General features: G+C 54.4%; 2 protein-coding genes across 4 annotated transcripts in view; one reads left to right on the top strand and one right to left on the bottom strand.

Moving 5' to 3' along the window:
- Window positions 1-5,438, top strand: part of RTN3 (reticulon 3) — a 61,451-nt gene extending 56,013 nt beyond the window's left edge. For all 3 annotated transcript variants that reach the window (XM_004264255.4, XM_033415112.1, XM_049713510.1), the window contains 3 exons: window positions 200-246; window positions 1,546-1,604; window positions 3,261-5,438. In XM_004264255.4, coding sequence (XP_004264303.1) covers window positions 200-246; window positions 1,546-1,604; window positions 3,261-3,306 — 152 coding nt within the window. In that variant the 3' untranslated portion in view covers window positions 3,307-5,438. The remainder of the gene's footprint in view (window positions 1-199; window positions 247-1,545; window positions 1,605-3,260) is intronic.
- Window positions 5,439-5,447: 9 nt separating this feature from the next.
- Window positions 5,448-14,341, bottom strand: ZFTA (zinc finger translocation associated). Its single transcript, XM_004264258.3, has 5 exons — window positions 14,055-14,341; window positions 11,399-11,896; window positions 10,484-10,870; window positions 9,496-10,047; window positions 5,448-9,335 (listed from the first exon to the last, which is right to left on the bottom strand). Exons 1-5 carry the CDS (start codon window positions 14,191-14,193, stop codon window positions 8,875-8,877), a joined length of 2,037 nt encoding a protein of 678 aa, XP_004264306.1. The 5' UTR covers window positions 14,194-14,341; the 3' UTR covers window positions 5,448-8,874.
- Between the last annotated feature and the right edge of the window lie 1,698 nt (window positions 14,342-16,039).

The following is a 16,039-nucleotide window of genomic DNA, read 5'->3' as shown; positions in this document are numbered from 1 at the left end:
ATTTGTAGTACAAAGAAGGAAGCCTGTGTACCTGTATCTAACTGTCCTTAATTGAGAGCTCTGGCCAGGATTTCTCATATTGAAGAAGATCTGTGTTTCCCTATATTTTATGAGGAAAAATGTTCCTGTTACCTATGTCTTGAGACTTTGTGACCATCTCACATTTACACTTGCCATGTCTCATGATTCTGTCTTATAGCTGAACTGCTCATTTTCAGTGTTCCAGTTGTCTATGAGAAGTACAAGGTAAGCATTTGTCTGTTTCTAATCAGATATGCCAGTTGATGTATGAGTAATTTTAGTTCATTTTTTAGGCATTGAAAGTTCAGAGCAATCCTTTTCTAACCATTTTTACAGTCTAATTTTATAGGTCAGGTGCCTGTAAGAAACTGGTAATAGTGGTTTCCTTTAAGGAGAGAAGCTGAATGTCTAGGAGAGATAAGGGTAGGAAGGGAACTTATACCTTGCTGTGTGCCTTTTGAGGGGTTTTTTGTTGTTGTTGTTGTTTTTATTTGGTTGCGCTGGGTCTTAGTTGCAGCAGGTGGCCTCCTTAGTTGTGGCATGTGAACTCTTAGTTACAGCATGCATGTGGGATCTAGTTCCCGGACCCAGGGATTGAACCCAGGCCCTCTGCATTGGGAGCGCAGAGTCTTATCCACTGCGCCACCAGGGAAGTCCCCACCTTTTGAGTTTTTATCACATGGATCAGTTCCAAAAAAATAAGCTGAAAAAATGCTTAAGTAGAAGCTGGTGTCTAAAAAGAAACTTAAACTGTTAAGGCTATTGTGGGAATCCATCAGTATGAACAGATGTTTGCATTGTAGAGTGGTGTATACAGAGTATACTAGATGCTATGAGGTTATTCTTGATAGATTAAGTCATGCATCAGCAGACTTTTATTCATGGCTTTTTTTTTTAAATTTATTTACTTTTTAATTTATTTTTGGCTGCGTTGGGTGTTTGTTGCTGCGCCCGGGCTTTCTCTAGTTGCGGCAAGTGGGGGCTACTCTTAGTTGCAGTGGCAGTCTTCTCATCGTGGTGGCTTCTCTTGTTGTGGAGCATGGGCTCTAGGCACGCAAGCTTCAGTAGTTGAGGCACACGGGCTCAGTAGTTGTGGCTCGCAGGCTCAGTAGCTGTGGCGCACGGGCTTAGTTGCTCCGCAGCATGTGGGACCTTCCCGGACCAGGGCTCGAACCCGTGTCCCCTGCATTGGCAGGTGGATTCTTAACCACTGTGCCACCAGGGAAGCCCTATTCATGGCTTTTTGATATTAAATGAATTAGTCTCACCCAGGAGTAAAAACACATTTCTGATTACAGAATATAGATTAGACACACAGTTTCTAGTATTCAGAAAATGCTATATACTCCAGTGTCTCTGAAGGAAATACCTAGCAAGTACTTTTTAAAACTGAGCACTATTTTCATTTTCCAGAATATTCCATAGTGTTTTTAAAAAATGGTTAAAGTAGACAAAAACAAATTACCTTCAGGAAAATTGTTAATCTGTGTGTGGCCACAACTGAGTTGCTTTTCTTCGTTAAAGATCCAGATCGATCACTATGTTGGCATCGTCCGCGATCAGACCAAGTCAATTGTTGAAAAGTGAGTATGCTTAGGTCCCACATTTCATCATGACATGTACTTCTTTTCCCCCAATTATTTTTAGTCTCCTGTGTAAAATGCTAATGCCAAAGAAAGTAATTTTTACCCTGGGGAAAAAGAAAACCTTGGTTAATAGCTTGATTCTACTAAAAAGTATTTCATCTGCTTCTTTGTAAAGCATGCCTTGTATCTTAGACTAAAAAGGATCGATGGAGTTAGGGCCACTCTGCCTTTTTGAACCGGTTTTTAAATGTTCGTGGTTGTCTACTCACCTTCATTTATTTTCAAAATATCAGTTTTATTTTATTTTATTTATTTTTTGGCCATGCCACGCGGCATGTGGCAAATTAGGTAATTAGTTCCCCGACCAGGGATCGAACCCACACCCGCTGCAGTGGAAGCGTGGAGTCTTAGCCACTGGACCAAGAGGGAAGTCCCCAGTTTTCACAAATATCAATTTTAAGCCAAACTCTTCCCTCCCTTTTCAGAAATAAAAATTTTAGTAAATCAATGTATTAAAGTTCAAAGCTACCTCTTTTTTCTGAGACTATCAAATCCTTCTGTTTTAACCACTTTAATATTTAAATCAAGTATAAAATGTTGGTAGACATATTCATGACTCCTTATATCACAGAACTGTTTTTCTTTTTTATTTTCAATTATTTGTAACAAACACTATGGAACCCAGCACTTTGAATTAAAATGTTAATATTTTTCCATATTTTCCATGTTTTCTTCAGATATTCTTTAAGAGACAAAACATCACAAGCATTTAAATCCTCTTTGTGCCCACTCCCACCTTTCACACCCCAAATTTTAGTGCTTTTTCCAGCTTTGATAAGAGGAAATCTTCACTGTATCCAGACAGCTCTGGCTTGATGCCAGGATCTTTACCTGCTCTTTTGCTTTCTTAGGTAGACGTTGGAGGTCAAGCCAGACAAGGGCAGTTAGGACAAATCTGTATATGGTTGCTGTTTACTCCTTATTGTGAAAGATGATCATAACTTAGCTTTAAACCTGAAGTCTTGATTAGCCGTGTGAGCTGATTTGGCCCACTCGGTGGGATGTATCGTTTGTGGGGAGTAGCTTTGACATTAGCTGAGGGATGTGAATGTCCCTTGGTACCCTTAGTGATGGGTAACCTCAGTGCACAAAATAAAGGACAGCTTTAGTGTCCTGTGAGGGGCGGGGAACTATTGCCAGCCCCTGTAGTTTTTTTATGTGTGACCTTGACCCTTGACTCCTGGTTCCTTCTGTGACATTAATGGGTAACCTGGCATTCCAAGAGAAAGGGGCTCTTGCACTGCCATCATGTAGAGCACGGTCAGCAGGCATTACGCCTAGATACATCTCATTCTTCTCTGGAACCCCCAGTGAAGGAGCCAGGAGGTTCAGGCAGTGAAAGAGGACAGGCAGCAGGCACAGCAGCAGGCACAGCAGCAGGGAGGGGGACGGATCCTGGTATACTCCTCAGCTCATCCCAGGCCAGACTCGGCCCCTGCCACTTTTCATCCAGAGGAAGCCCTGTGGAAATGGGAGTGTTTTTCACATGGCTCTGGTAAATCCAGGAGTGTCTTCTAGCATCAGTGTTAAAATAAAAACCTAGAACTAATGTCTATATTTTCACCCTCTTTTTTTTTTCCTTCTCCTCAATAGGATTCAAGCAAAACTCCCTGGAATTGCAAAGAAAAAGGCAGAATAAGTACATGGAAACCAGAAATGCAACAGTTACTAAAACACCATTTAATAGTTATAATGTTGTTACTTGTACTATGAAGGAACCGTGCTCAGTGTCAGCTTGAGCCTGCATTCCAAGCTTTTTTTTTTTTTAATTTGGTGTTTTCTCCCCTCCTTTCCCTTTACCCTCAGTATCAAGCACAAGCATTGTTGGACTTAAGAAAGAACTGATATCTTAGAACCCAAAAGAATAAAGAAAGAATCAAATTAATAGGATAATGATGGTGGAGCTTTACCTGTAGCTAGAAAGGAGGGGAAAGATTGGAGGTAAAGGAGAAAATGGAAAATAAAACACATCTCTTGGGTTCTTCTATTCAAATTTCAAGGACTAGTCAGTCTTACATAGCTTTCCATCATAGTTTTGCCCTTATTTTTAAGTTAAGAAATAATGATTAACTTATAAAGAAATTATCTGGGGACAAGAATGGGATTCTTTCCCTCTTTGTTGTTGTTGTTTTGTTGTTTTTTGCCGCCCTGTGATCCCATCTTCCTGCCCCACAATGTGAGCAGCTACCCCTAATATTCTTCTTCTTCATTTAACGATATAACTTTCAACTCTATGAATAACTTATAGTTGATAGTGATAGTTCCTGATTCTCAGAATGCCATCCGATAACCAAGAATGAAGATGGAAAGTAGGATGAGGAGGAGGGCACAGGGGTGCTGCTGCGACTCCCGCTCCCCCTTAGGAGAGGAAAGGCTCCGCCATGTGGGACGGTGGGGTCTGTGTCATTTCTTTCGGACACCAGTTCTGAGCTTTAGTTTGAGAGCTTATTCCTGAATGGGCTTTCCTCCCTCTTTCCTACCCTCAAGTTTAATAAATACGGTTGTACTTTTCTTATTATAAAATAAATGTCTGTAACTGCTGTACACTGCTGTAAACTTGTTAGAGAAAAAAATTAATCTGCATGTGGGCTCCTCAGTTATTGGGTTATTGTAATCCTGTCTCAGTCCATGGTGGGGAGACATTCTCAAGAGGTGAACTACAGAAACACAAAGGCCTTTTTTCTCTTTTATCTTTTCCTCCTGCACATGGTACATCTTTAACCTGTGCTCATCGTTTTCCCCTAAGGACCAAAGCTGAGCTGGCTTGAGAGGAGATTGTGTCTGTGGTTAAGAGGTCACAGATTAGTGTAAGGAAGTGCATTTTGTGATTCATAGGGAGTTTTAACTTGGAGGCTAGCTTATTGGGTGTGTGTTGTTTGAGGGTTCCTTTCATTTTCAGGCACATAAAATGTCTTGGCATCTCTACTGTGGTACAGGGTACCTTTTGAGAGTGTTTTCCAAGAAGCTTTAGGTAAGGGTGATCGGGCAGGGCCAGATTGTGTTGACAGGCTCCGTGCACAATTAAAAGACAACAAAACAGTTCACGTTGACATCAGATGGAGGGCGTTTGGGAATCTTTGATTCCCATTTGAGACTTATAAGTGTCTTCCTCCCTTTCCAACATGAAAATTCAGTAAATTTGAAAGAAAATCATCTGTGAGTTCCTTCAGGTTGTAACTCATAGTCGTGATAATCCAGAGGGAATATGCACTGGAGATTTTAAAGGCTACAGTCTTTGACGGTCCCAAAGCAGTGCAGCTCTGTAGAAGGTAGTGTAAGGAAGTTTTCCTTCTACTTTGTTGAGGAAATTACTTAGGAATTTAGACGGGTAAAAGGTACCCTTGCCTTACTCCACTCGCTTATTTTCTTAGCCCCCTTTCCTTTTGAAATGTTTAACTGATTTCATGTCATAGTAGGGAATGCATTCTCCATCCCCATCCTTTGCCCTCCCAGGAAGTAAGTGTACTGATCATCTTTTGGGGCTTCCCCTCCAAAGGACCTTTTTCTGCACTGGAAGCCTCCACACCTAGCTCTTTGTTTTATTAGTGCTGTGTTTAGATTAATTTGGACAGATCTTTGTGCCACACAAGAATTTTTTGTTTTTTTAAGAAAAATCTATAGGTGAAAAATTACTAACAAAACCGTGTGTGCGTGTATGTGCGTGCAACATAAAAGTACAGTAGCGCCTAAGGAGCTTGAATCTTGAATCTTGGTTCCTGTAAAACTGCAAATTGATGTGGTATTAATAAAAATAATAATAATAAAAAAGAACACAGTGACTGTGGTGTCATTCTGCTAACTTTATTCTTTATACACAGTTTGGGTAAAGTAAGAACCAAACAAGGCTTCCACTGGCCCCCATTCCCACTCCACTTTTGAGGCATTAAAAAGCGACTAATAGTTGATACTGGTAATGATTTCCAAGACTGTAGAATTTCCATAGTAGAGCAAAACTGTGCACTTGGTTTCTGAAAGAAAATAAGAGACCCTCTAAGAGATGACCTTAGGAGAAAGATGATGAGTGGAAGGGGGCCAGAGGGGTCTGTTGTCCCAGTTTACACCAACCTAGGAAGGTTCCCCCACCTGCAACATGAAGCAGCCTATAACTCAGTCACAATGTACTTAAAATGAGAGTCAATCACCGTGGCAAATGGAAACTTTTCCATCAGGTTTTTGCTGAAAGAACTTGTCTCGGATTAGCTCTTTCCCCAAACTAAGGCTGCCATGACCCTTAAGCTGGATTTGAAAAGTTTATTCAACATACCTCTTAGAAAACTTAGGCTGAAATTTTTAAAAAATAACTGATGCAAACAACTTCACAAATACGCATACAAATGTTCAAATAATATCACTAACATGGTATATAAATATGTATTCAGAGTAACATTTACATATTGGCCATAATAGCAAGCATACCATTAACAAAAAAAATTCATGAAGAAACTTCACCTGTTCATATCAGACTCCCAAGGCAAGGAGGAGGCACCTAGAGATGGGGACCACCTAATCTCCTAACTCATGAGGCTATAGCTGCAAAGTAGTAACCACTGCAGTGGCACTTTCTAGATCATTGGTGCTCAGACATTCAGCATGCCTTATGATCACTGGAGGGCTTTTCGGAACGGACTGCTGGGCTCCACCCCCGTTTCTGATCTACAAGGTGGGGCCCAAGGATTTGCCTTTCTACTAAGTTCCTAATGGGATGATGCTGTTCTGGTGGCCACTTCTGAGAACCAGTGGAGTGCTTGGGGCTGCTGCTTACTAAAGACATCTGCTCCTGCCCTCCTAAGTCCTCTCCCTATCGAGGGGAAAAACCATTCCCACCCTGCTCTCTGCCCTGGCTTACCTGAACTTCGGCAGAGGGCTTGGATGACTATAATAACTGCCCCAGTTTGCCTACTGTTTTTGAACAGGCAGAGTAGCAAAAGTGGCACAACACTCCTGGATCTGAAAACAACGTGCATGAAGGAAAATAAAAGAATGGCAGTGTCCAACCTGATGCCATCCATAATCCCTGTTCTGAAGCTTTTAATACTGTCTCAAAAAACCTGGAGGTTCAGACACTCTAGGAATTCACTTTTCAGTCAACTGACAGCCCATGCAGTTATTTCCTGAACCCCTGGAGGCATCAACAACAGGACACCAGAGCCTTGCCCAGTAGAGAGGCCTTGGGCCGGGCGGCAGTCAGCCCTGCTTCGGGAGTTCTGACAGAGAAGGCTGCTGCTGGTGCCCTCCAGCTGAAGCCAGTGGTGGCAAGGCTGCCCTATAGGATACTCATTCGTTACAAGCGTGCTGTTCTTTGCCATCCCCGGGAGGCCACAACTGCGCTGTGGGCCTGCAGCACCCAGCACAGGTCATCCTTCGGCAGGCCTAATGGTAAAAGAAATTTTAACTCACCAGAGATTGGGAGGCCGTGTAGTGCAAAGAACACTGAATTGGGAGTTGAGATTTTTATGCTAGTCCTAGTACTATTCCTACCTGGTGTGTGTGTGATAATTTCAGTTTCCGGGCTTCATTTTACCTATCTGTGAAAGGAGTGGGGGCAGGTACTAGATCTCCAAGGTCCTTCCAACTCAGACAATCTTGAATTATATAAAAATGCTATAAAATCCGTGGTATAAAATTCAATTCCCAATCAGGAAGAGTCAAGGGGACTGGGCCTGAGGCACTTGAACCTTGGGCTCTGGCCTGGGGGCACTGGGATGAGAGGAAGGGCTTCTTTGCTGTCTGCTTTCCCACCCACAGAGGCAGCTCCTGGCCCCAGGTGCCAGGGCCCCTTCCCCTCCAGACCCAGCCCTTAAGTCCCAACCCGCTGACCTCCCCACTCTCAGGCTTTAAGACCAAAGGAACTGGCCTATGTGAAGAGCAGACAGTGGGTGCCAGAGACTCCGAGGAGGGGCCCCGGTGAGGCACACATTAGTCTATGATGTTTGGGGTCCTCCCATCCGCGCCTCCTCGCACCTCCTCCCTTTAGGTCCTTCCTCCACCACCTCACAGCTTATCTCTGATACACGCATAATAAATAAGACATTTGCACATAAGGGTGACGGACAGCTCTCTTCCCGCCCCTCCCCCTCTCATATAAAAGCATTAAATACAGTTTCAAAATAAAATACAAAGAGCAAAAAGGGCCTGATCTCGGGGCCACCTGTTCTCCACAGGAGAATGAATCTACACATCCCTCTCGGACCTGCCTGGGAGATCGTGGGGCCCACTCCCGGCCCCTCAGGACCTGGCGCTGCCGCGGGGAAGAGAAACGAAGGCCGAGGCCCGGCCCCAGGCCCTGGGGGCTGAGAACGGGTGGCGCGTCCACCGCGTACAAAAGGGGACAGGAACAGAACGCCAACTGCCGGGACCTCCAGTGCCCCGGGCTCGGACTGACGGGCGCTGAAGCAGGAGCGCCTGACTGAGCTCAGGGTAAACGGAGGCCTTCGGAGCAAGAGAGGAGCAAAAGAAAAAAGTGCTAATCCCTTTACAAGAAGATCTCGGTGCGGGCGGCCGTGGTAGGGGCCGGGGAGGCGGGTGGGGCGGTCCTCGGAGAGCCCGCCCCGGAGGCAGGCACAGCAGGCGGGACCCGGCCCAGCTCCGCCCCCGCCCCGGGCCACCGCCCCGCCCGACCACCCGCGGTACTACGCGCTTTCACCGCGGGCTGGCGGGCTGGCGGGCTGGCTCCCCAGCCCCGTGGCCTCTCCTCCCGAGGAAGGCCCTCGTCCGCAGTCCAGGCCCCGGAGCGGTCGAGAAAGCCAGTAACGACTGGGCAGCAGCCGCCCCGACCCGGGAGCCGTGCCTGCCGACGTACAGCTCTGAGAGCTGGACCCCCGGCCGTGAAAACGGGTCGGTGCGTCCTTTCTGCCTCCCCCACCTACTTGGGGCCCTAATACTGACTGTCGGTGCCCCCGTCCCGGCCTGGCACAGGATCGCCTCGCGGGTGCGGCCGCGGCCCGGAAGCTCTCCGTGCAAACGCTGTGGCTTCTCAGGAACGTGAGGCCCTGAGCGGCGAGGGCCTGGGCTCCGGGTCCGAGAAGAGAGCGCGATTCCTGCGGCGCCCCGACTAGCCTGGGGAACTCTCTGGAACCGAGCGCAAGCCGGAGACCCCCACCCAATCCCGAATCTCCGCCCGGCCCGGCCAGCGGGGGGCAGCGGCAGCGGCCAGGGCCGCGGGAAGCTGGGGCTCCCAGCCGGGCACGGCCCCTCGAGTGCGAGTCCTCTACGCCCGACACACGGCGCCCGCCTTGAGGTCCGCGCCGCCGTCGCGCGGTGCCGGGGCGGGCGGTCCAAAGCCCTCGTGGCCGTAGCAGCGTAGTGCCGCCTCCTCGTAGGCCTCCAGGATGGTCTGGCGCTCCTCGGGCGTGAAGTCCATGGAGAAGGGGTGCACCTGCAGAATGTGCCGCTTGATGGTGCTGACCTTGAGCGTGGCCAGCGCGCCCCCGCACACCATGCACACCAGGCCGCGCCGGCTGCCGTCGTAGTCCATCAGGTACTCGCCCCGCCAGCGCGGCTGGTAGTTCCGCCTCTGCTCTCGGCTGCGGGGCGGGGGCGGCGGCGGCGGGGGAGGCGGCGGCGGCAGGGGTGGGAAAGCGAGTCCCCCGGGCTCTGGGCCGTCCTCATCGTCCTCCTCTTCCTCGGCGGGCCGCTCCGACGGTTCTCCAGGGGAAAGTGGGACGTCGCCTAGGACGGAACAAAGGACCGCATTGGAGCGTCTGGGCTTCGTAACCCCCACTTTGCCCTGTCCCACCCTCCCCTCTCCCCTTCGACCTTCCACTCTCCCCACCCCCTTCTGCCCTGGCCCCTCTCCCTCTCCACCTGCTCTGGCCCTCCGCCAGCTCACCCCACCACTCCTCCTCCTCCTCTGGCTCCTCCTCCTCTTCCCCTCCCCCCTCCTCGGAGGCTGCGGCTGTGCTGGGGGCGGCAGGGTCCCTGGGGGACTCGGGGCAGGGCAGCCCCAAGGCCAGAAGGTGGGCGGCCTTCTCGCTCCACTCCTGGGCGATGAGGGCCCTGACTGGCCCGCTGAGGCGCGTGGAGCCCGGGTGGCGCTGGCGGATGTGCCGCTTGATGGTGCTCATCTTGAGCGAGGCCAGCGCGCCCCCGCACACCATGCACACCAGGCCGCGCCGGCCGCCGTCCAACTCCATGAGGTACTCCAGCCGCCAGCGCTCCTGGTAGTGGCGGCGGTGGTCGCGGCCCCGCGGAGACCGGCCCGGGATCCCCACCCTCTCGCCCTCCTCCAGCTCCTCCTCCTCTGCGGGCCCGGGCCTCTCAGGGACCCAGCCAGCCTCTTCCTTTACGTCTGGGGGGCTGAGATCCTGAGAGGAGGGGGCTCCAGCAGCGGGGGCCGAGTCCCGGCTCTTTCTGGTCAGGTCCTGGGGGACGAGGTCATCGTCTGTTGGGGAAGGGGTGAGGGAGAGGGGCTCAGCCTGCTGGCTGGGTTGCCCTTACCCACACAGACAGGGTCCCTTGCTCCACACCCCAGCCCTAAGCTAGAGGGCCCAACCAGAGAGAGAGGGAGTGTGTGTGTGTGCGTGTGTGTAGGGGAGGAATGAGTCCTCCCGTGTGTGTGTGTGTGTGTGTGTGTGTGTGTGTGGGTGGGTGGGTGGGTGTGGGTGTGGGTGTGGGTGGGTGTGTGTAGGGGGGGAATGAGTCCTCCCGGGGTGTGTGTGTGTGTGTGTGTGTGCGCGCGAGGAATGAGTCCTCCCGGGTGTGTGTGCATCTGTGTGCATGTGTGTGTAGGGGGGGATGAGTCCCTCCCGGTTCTGGCCACAGACCTCACTTTGCAGCCCTTATATGATGGGGTCCTGGCCCTGGGATGGGCCTCGCACCTGGTGGGGACTGGGTGAGCTCAGACAGTGCCTCGGGCTGGCCACCCCAGGCTTGCAGCAGGGCGCTGCGCTGGGGGCCGCTGAGCCCCAGGGAGCTGGGGTGCACCTCCAGCACGTGGGCACGGATGTCATCCAGGTGCAAGCTGGGTAGTGCCCGGCCACAGGCCATGCACACCAGCCGGTTCCCCCGCGGGTCATAGTCCATGAGACACTCTGCCCGGAACCAGTTCTGCAGGGACTCCTTCAGCCTCCGCTCCAGGCGCCGGGCACCCAGCCCCCTGCTGCCCCCAGCCCTCCGGGAGGCAGACAGGCGCCGACGCCGAGCCCGGGGTGCCCCTGGGCCCCCTCGCCGCTGGCGCCGGCCGCCCCCACCAGCTGGGGCTTTGCCTGAAAGGGTTGGAGGAAGGGAAGGAACTGAGATGCTGGCCCTCCCGGGGAGCCCCCACCACCACAGCCAGGTCCTCCATCCATAAGGCTCTCCCTCACTCTGACTCTGAGCCCTCTGCCTAAGCTTCCCCCTGCCCTTCCTCTCCCCTCAGGTCTTCACTCCTCCATCCCCTAATCCTCCTGAACACAAACCCTCAGCCCACCTGACTCCTCCCCCAGACCCACATTCTAGCCCCTTCCCTAGACTTCACTGTCAGTCATACCTTTCCAGTGCCCTCGGCTCCCAGACCTTCCCCGGCCTCTCTCCCCAGCCTCCACTCCCTGGATCCTTCTAAAACCACAGAGTGGTTAGTGGTTAGACCCCTAATCCCACTGTCTCTCCCGCACTACTGTCCAATAGACAGACCTCACCCCAAAAAGGAGCAAAAACTTGCTCCAGAAAACCAGCTAGTTGGCTAAGAAGCCCAGGCTGTCCCCACCCGGCCCCGTCCACTACCCACGCCCCTGCTTCCCCATGTCCTACGTTACCTGGGCCCTTGGGAGGGCAAGCCTGGAGGCCAGCCCCTTCCTCCTCCTCTTCCTCCTCCTCCTCCTCCTCCTCCTCAGCCCCCTGGGCCCCCGGGCCCTCAGCCTCTCCACAGGCCCCCAGCCCCAGGTGGGCATCCCAGCTGTTGCTGATGACTTCCTTCTCCCGGGGACTCCAATGCAGGGAGTAGGGGTGCTTTTGGCGGATGTGTCGCTTGATGGTGCTGAGCTTGAGAGTGGCTAGGGAGCTGCCGCACACCATGCACACCATGCCGTGACGGGCAGGGTTGAAGTCCATCAGGTACTCCAGCCGCCAGTGGTCGTGGTAGTAGCGCCGGTGGTCACGGCCAGGGATGCGGCTCTTTCCAGGCCTCGAGGCCCGGGCCTCACAGTGGTCTGAGTATTTCCTGCCTGAGGATGCTGGTCCCCTAGCCCTGGAGGAGGGCAGGGGGGCACTCCCCCAGCTCCCCAAGGCACCCCCTTCCAGCTGAAGATCTTGCCCTGAAGAGGGGGAAAGGGAGACAGTTTTTCAATCCCTGATTTCCAGGGAAAGAACCTAGGGCTTCGATTTTGCAAGAGAAGGGAGGTGGGAGAGAGGTCATTCAGGGGCAGGAAAGGGATGGCAACAGCAATAAAAGGGAAGTGGGAGAGCAGGGCGTCAAAACATTGGTCCTTTACAGAGAGCAAGACCCCTTTAAGAGAGGCTCAAGAACAAAAGAATGCAGGGCACAGCTCTGACTTCAAAAAATAAGGTGAAGGCCGAAGGCCAAGGAGGCAGCAGGCTGGGCAAGGCCCCCTTTCTGGATGAGAGCTGTAGGGGTACAGCCAGGAGAGCAGCATGCCAGGGCGGTTACAGCCGCAGCGGGGTGAGAAGAACAAAGGGGGCATCTGTCTGCGTCCAGGGCTGCGCACAGGACCCACTGCCCAAGGCCCCAGCCAGGAAGGCCCCACCCAAAGATGATCTTCTCCCTTTTTCCAATAATGCCTCAAATACACCCTCCTGAGAATCCCATTTTAAGGGGCACTAAGCATTGTCAGTTCCCCAAATTTAGAGACCCACAGGAGGGATCCCCATGACAAAGCTGTCAGCACCTCCAGAGAAAGGAGTTTTTAGGACTCTGACTTTCCTAGAGTCTGGGAGAGCCGATGACTGAAAGGGGATGACGACGGCAGGAGGGCCACCAGAGTGGCTACTGAAGACTCTGCAGCAGGGAGTGGCCACCACCCACTGGAGTCCATTAAGTCTTTCTGGGGATTTATTTTTTGCTCTGGCCGGGAGCCGGCCACTGCCCAGCAATCAGAGGGCAGTCAGTGGAGAGGCCACCAACCCAGTGGTGTTCCCTTTTGCCAAATAGAGACACTGAGCAGTCCCCCACTTTCCCTACACTTTGGACCTTACTTTATTTAGAAAAGGGTCTCCTGGACAAATAGGCTGGAGAGACAGGTGTGATCATTCTCCCAGTGGAGAATCCCCCGGTCTGGGAAACAAAAGGCAGGATCAGAGAGGGCTCCTGTCATCACTGTGTTTTTGTTTGGTTTCGGTGTAAGTAGATCCAAAGAAAAAGAAAACACTAGTTTCAGAGTCAGAAACCTGGGTTCGACTCCTGGCTTCACTGGTAACTTGCTCTGTGACCTGTGACAGGTCATGTCCGCTCTCTGGGCCTAAGCGTCTTTGTCTGCAAAGGCACTGGATAGCTAGCTGGTCTCTGAGCATCCTTCCAGCGCTGGATGTTAGTCTAAGGTGGACTGGCGCTTTAAGAGCCGAAAAAAGGGGAGGAGCTGGGATTCTTTAAAAACAAAAGGGGATGGGGAATTTCTGGGAGGGGAGCTCGGGGATTAGGGCTGAGTCTCCCTAGCCTGGACAGTCTTCAGGGTCTTAAGGCTTTGACCATGAAGCAGAGGGATGAAGAAAAACAGTCTCCTCTGAGAGCAAACGAAGAGGACTGGCTGGTCCCCCTATAGCTGACAAATTGTGGCAAAATTTCTGAAAAGAAGGGAGGGGGTAACGCGCGGACTGGAGGGGGTGTATGCCTTTGTGGGCGAGCCCATCCCTTTAAGGACTGCCCGCCGTGGGGAAGGTACTGGTAGGTCCCCAAGAGGCGTAAGCCGTGCTCTTTCCCAGGGAGAACGTAGGGAAAAAGAAAAAGGGTTCCTTTCTCTAGGCAAGGCCACAGAGGAGAGGACAGCCCAACTTAAAGCAGCGGAGTCCCCAGCCCAGTTCCTCTGGTGGGAAGCCCGGAAAGGGACCCAAGGTCTGGGCAGACTTTTAAGAGACAGCCGGATAAGGGAGACCACCTGGGAGTCTGAAAGAGAAAGGGGCGGGGGCCGCAAGTCCAAGAGCCTAGAGCGCGAGCCCCGCGGCGCCTGGCCAGGCCCTCTGGGGCCCCTCCAGCTTGGCCTCCAAGGCGGGGGCCGCGGGGCCCTTTAAGGGGGAGGGAATCCGCCCGAGCCCCGCGGGCCAACCCCGGGAGCTGGGCGGGGGGCTCCCCCGCTGGCCCTGCAGTCGCCATCCGCGCCCGCCAGGTGGCGCCCCCGGCCGCCCTGCCCGCGTCCCCCCCTTTGTTCGGCGGAGGAGAGGGGCCCGGAGCCCGGAGCCGCAGCCCTCCCCTCCCCCATGCCGGGGCCCCCGCCCGAGCCGCCGGCCCCAGCCAACTCTTACCGCCGTCGTCCTCCTCGGGCTCCGCGCCGCCGCTCGATCCGGCGGGCGGCAGCCGTCGGCCCCGTGCCGAGGCCGCTGCTGGCCCGGGGCCGCCCCTGCCGCCGCCGCTCCGGCTCCGGTGGTCCCCGCCAGGCTCCATGCGCTGCGCTGCGGAGCGGGGCCCCGGGGCGGCAGGGCGCGGGGCCGCGGGGCCGGCGGCGGCCCGCGCGCGGCGCTCGGTGCGCGGGGCCCCGGAGCGCGGGGCGCATGCACTGGGCGGCCGGCCGCACGGACGGCTGACTGCTAGCTCGGCGGCGCGGGCTGGACCGGGGTGGGGATTCCTGTCTGGGGCCCCTGGGGCTCCTTTAAGGGCTCCTGGGTAAATTTAAAGGGGCCGCGCGCTATTTCCTCCTGCCAGCTCGCGGGGGGCTGGGGGGAGAGGCATGAGGCGACCAGCCCGACCGAGGCTCTGCAGCCTTCGCCCGCCGCGGACGTTAGGAGCACGGACCTCGCCGTCCTCGCGGGTCCGCGCCGCCGTCTCCGGGGCTCGGGTCCCGGCTCCTGAAGGGTCACCGAGGCGGCCAGGGGCGCCGCGTCCGTTGCGACGCGCTTCCACCCAAGCTCGGCTCGCAGCCACTGCCCCCTCGGGGCATCTAAGCGCCCGGCTCCCCGCACAGGCGCTGGCAAGGGGGTCGCCCGGTGGGGAGGCCCCGGTCCCTGCCAGGGACTGCCTCCTCCCGCGCGAGCTAGGCGCGGGCCCCAGAGCGGACACGACTGGCAGGGGCCCCAGATGGCCGCGTCCCTGCAGAGAGGGTGGAGCCGCGGGGGCGACCGCGCCCCCTCCCGCGGGAGCAGCCCGGGAGCGCTGGGAGCTCGGCCTTCAGCATTGGAGGGCGGACGGGCCAAGCTCCCCCGGAGCTGGCCGGGGCGGGGACCGCGGCCGCAGAGACTCAGGCCGAGGAGAGGGGGCGCGCAGTAGACCGCGGAGAGCGGGCTGCGCCGGGGCCCGACGCTGCCGGGCGGAGGTGGCCCCAGGATGGAAGCCGAGAGGGGAGGGCGTGCGCCGCCGTGACTCAGGCTTCTGCCCCCGCAGGCCTGGGGGTGCGACACGAGGCCCTAGACGCGGTCCCGGACCCTCTGCCCCGCACGAGGAAGGGAAGAACGCTGTCCCCGGGCGGGGAGTCGGGCACCTGGGGACCCGCGCCACCACGGCTGGGAAGCTCTGGGACGGACCCTGGTTGCGAGCCCCGGGATGCCTCGGAAGCCCCAGGTCCCAAGAAGCGGAGAGAAGGGACCTGGAGAAGCAGCTAGGGGCACGGCAGCCTGGAGTCCTTCCTCGAGGACCGGCTGGAGAAGCAGGTGCTTTCTGTGCCTGTGGTTGGTCGCCCACAACAAAGGCGATTCCTAGAGATCCAAATTACAGGGTGCGGGAGGCCATACAGGGTCTCATTATTTAGAGGTGGGTTTTATTCTCTTCTTCGGGGAGGTGCCCAGCAACCCGTTAAAGAAGTCACTCTTGACACATTCATTTGCTCACTCTACACCTATTGTGTGCCAGCATGCTCCCAGGCGCTGGGCAGACAGCAGTGAGCAAGGTGTGCAAATCTGATACTGTTTCTGACTTAGCACCCACAGCTTATAAAAAGGAAACGATTCCAGTCCTTGGGGAGCCATAGGAAATATTAAATTACTTGGGACACAGGAAGCCTGCTTTCCTAAGTGTTCGTGAAGAGGGACCAGGAACTAAAATTTTTGAAGTGTCTAAAAGGTGTCTGTCCCATTGGAGATGTTGTCCCATCTCTTCCTCAGTCCCCATGATGGCCTGCGAGAGACATCACCCTGGGTAAACAGTCTCCGTCCTACAGCTCTGCTCTCTCCACTACTGGCCTTGCTGCACTCCACCCACTTGGGTGCCCACCAGGGGCCCTGGTGCTGATGTGGTACCAGATGGGGCCATGAGATGGGGGATTCCCTTATTCATATGTCCTTCGCCTATGCCCGGCCAG

Source organism: Orcinus orca, chromosome 8, assembly GCF_937001465.1.
Source record: "Orcinus orca chromosome 8, mOrcOrc1.1, whole genome shotgun sequence".
Lineage (NCBI taxonomy): Eukaryota > Metazoa > Chordata > Mammalia > Artiodactyla > Delphinidae > Orcinus > Orcinus orca.
Note: the sequence above shows the minus strand (reverse complement) of the source record. Positions and strands in the feature narration are given on the sequence as shown.

Coding starts and splice junctions, on each gene's coding strand:
- ZFTA (XM_004264258.3), bottom strand. CDS start 14,193: ATGGAGCCTGGCGGGGACCACCGGAGCCGGAGCGGCGGCGGCAGGGGC. Junction 10,871..11,398: donor TTGCCCTCCCAAGGGCCCAG/GTAACGTAGGAC, acceptor CAACCCTTTCAG/GCAAAGCCCCAGCTGGTGGG. Junction 10,048..10,483: donor GCTCACCCAGTCCCCACCAG/GTGCGAGGCCCA, acceptor CTTCCCCAACAG/ACGATGACCTCGTCCCCCAG.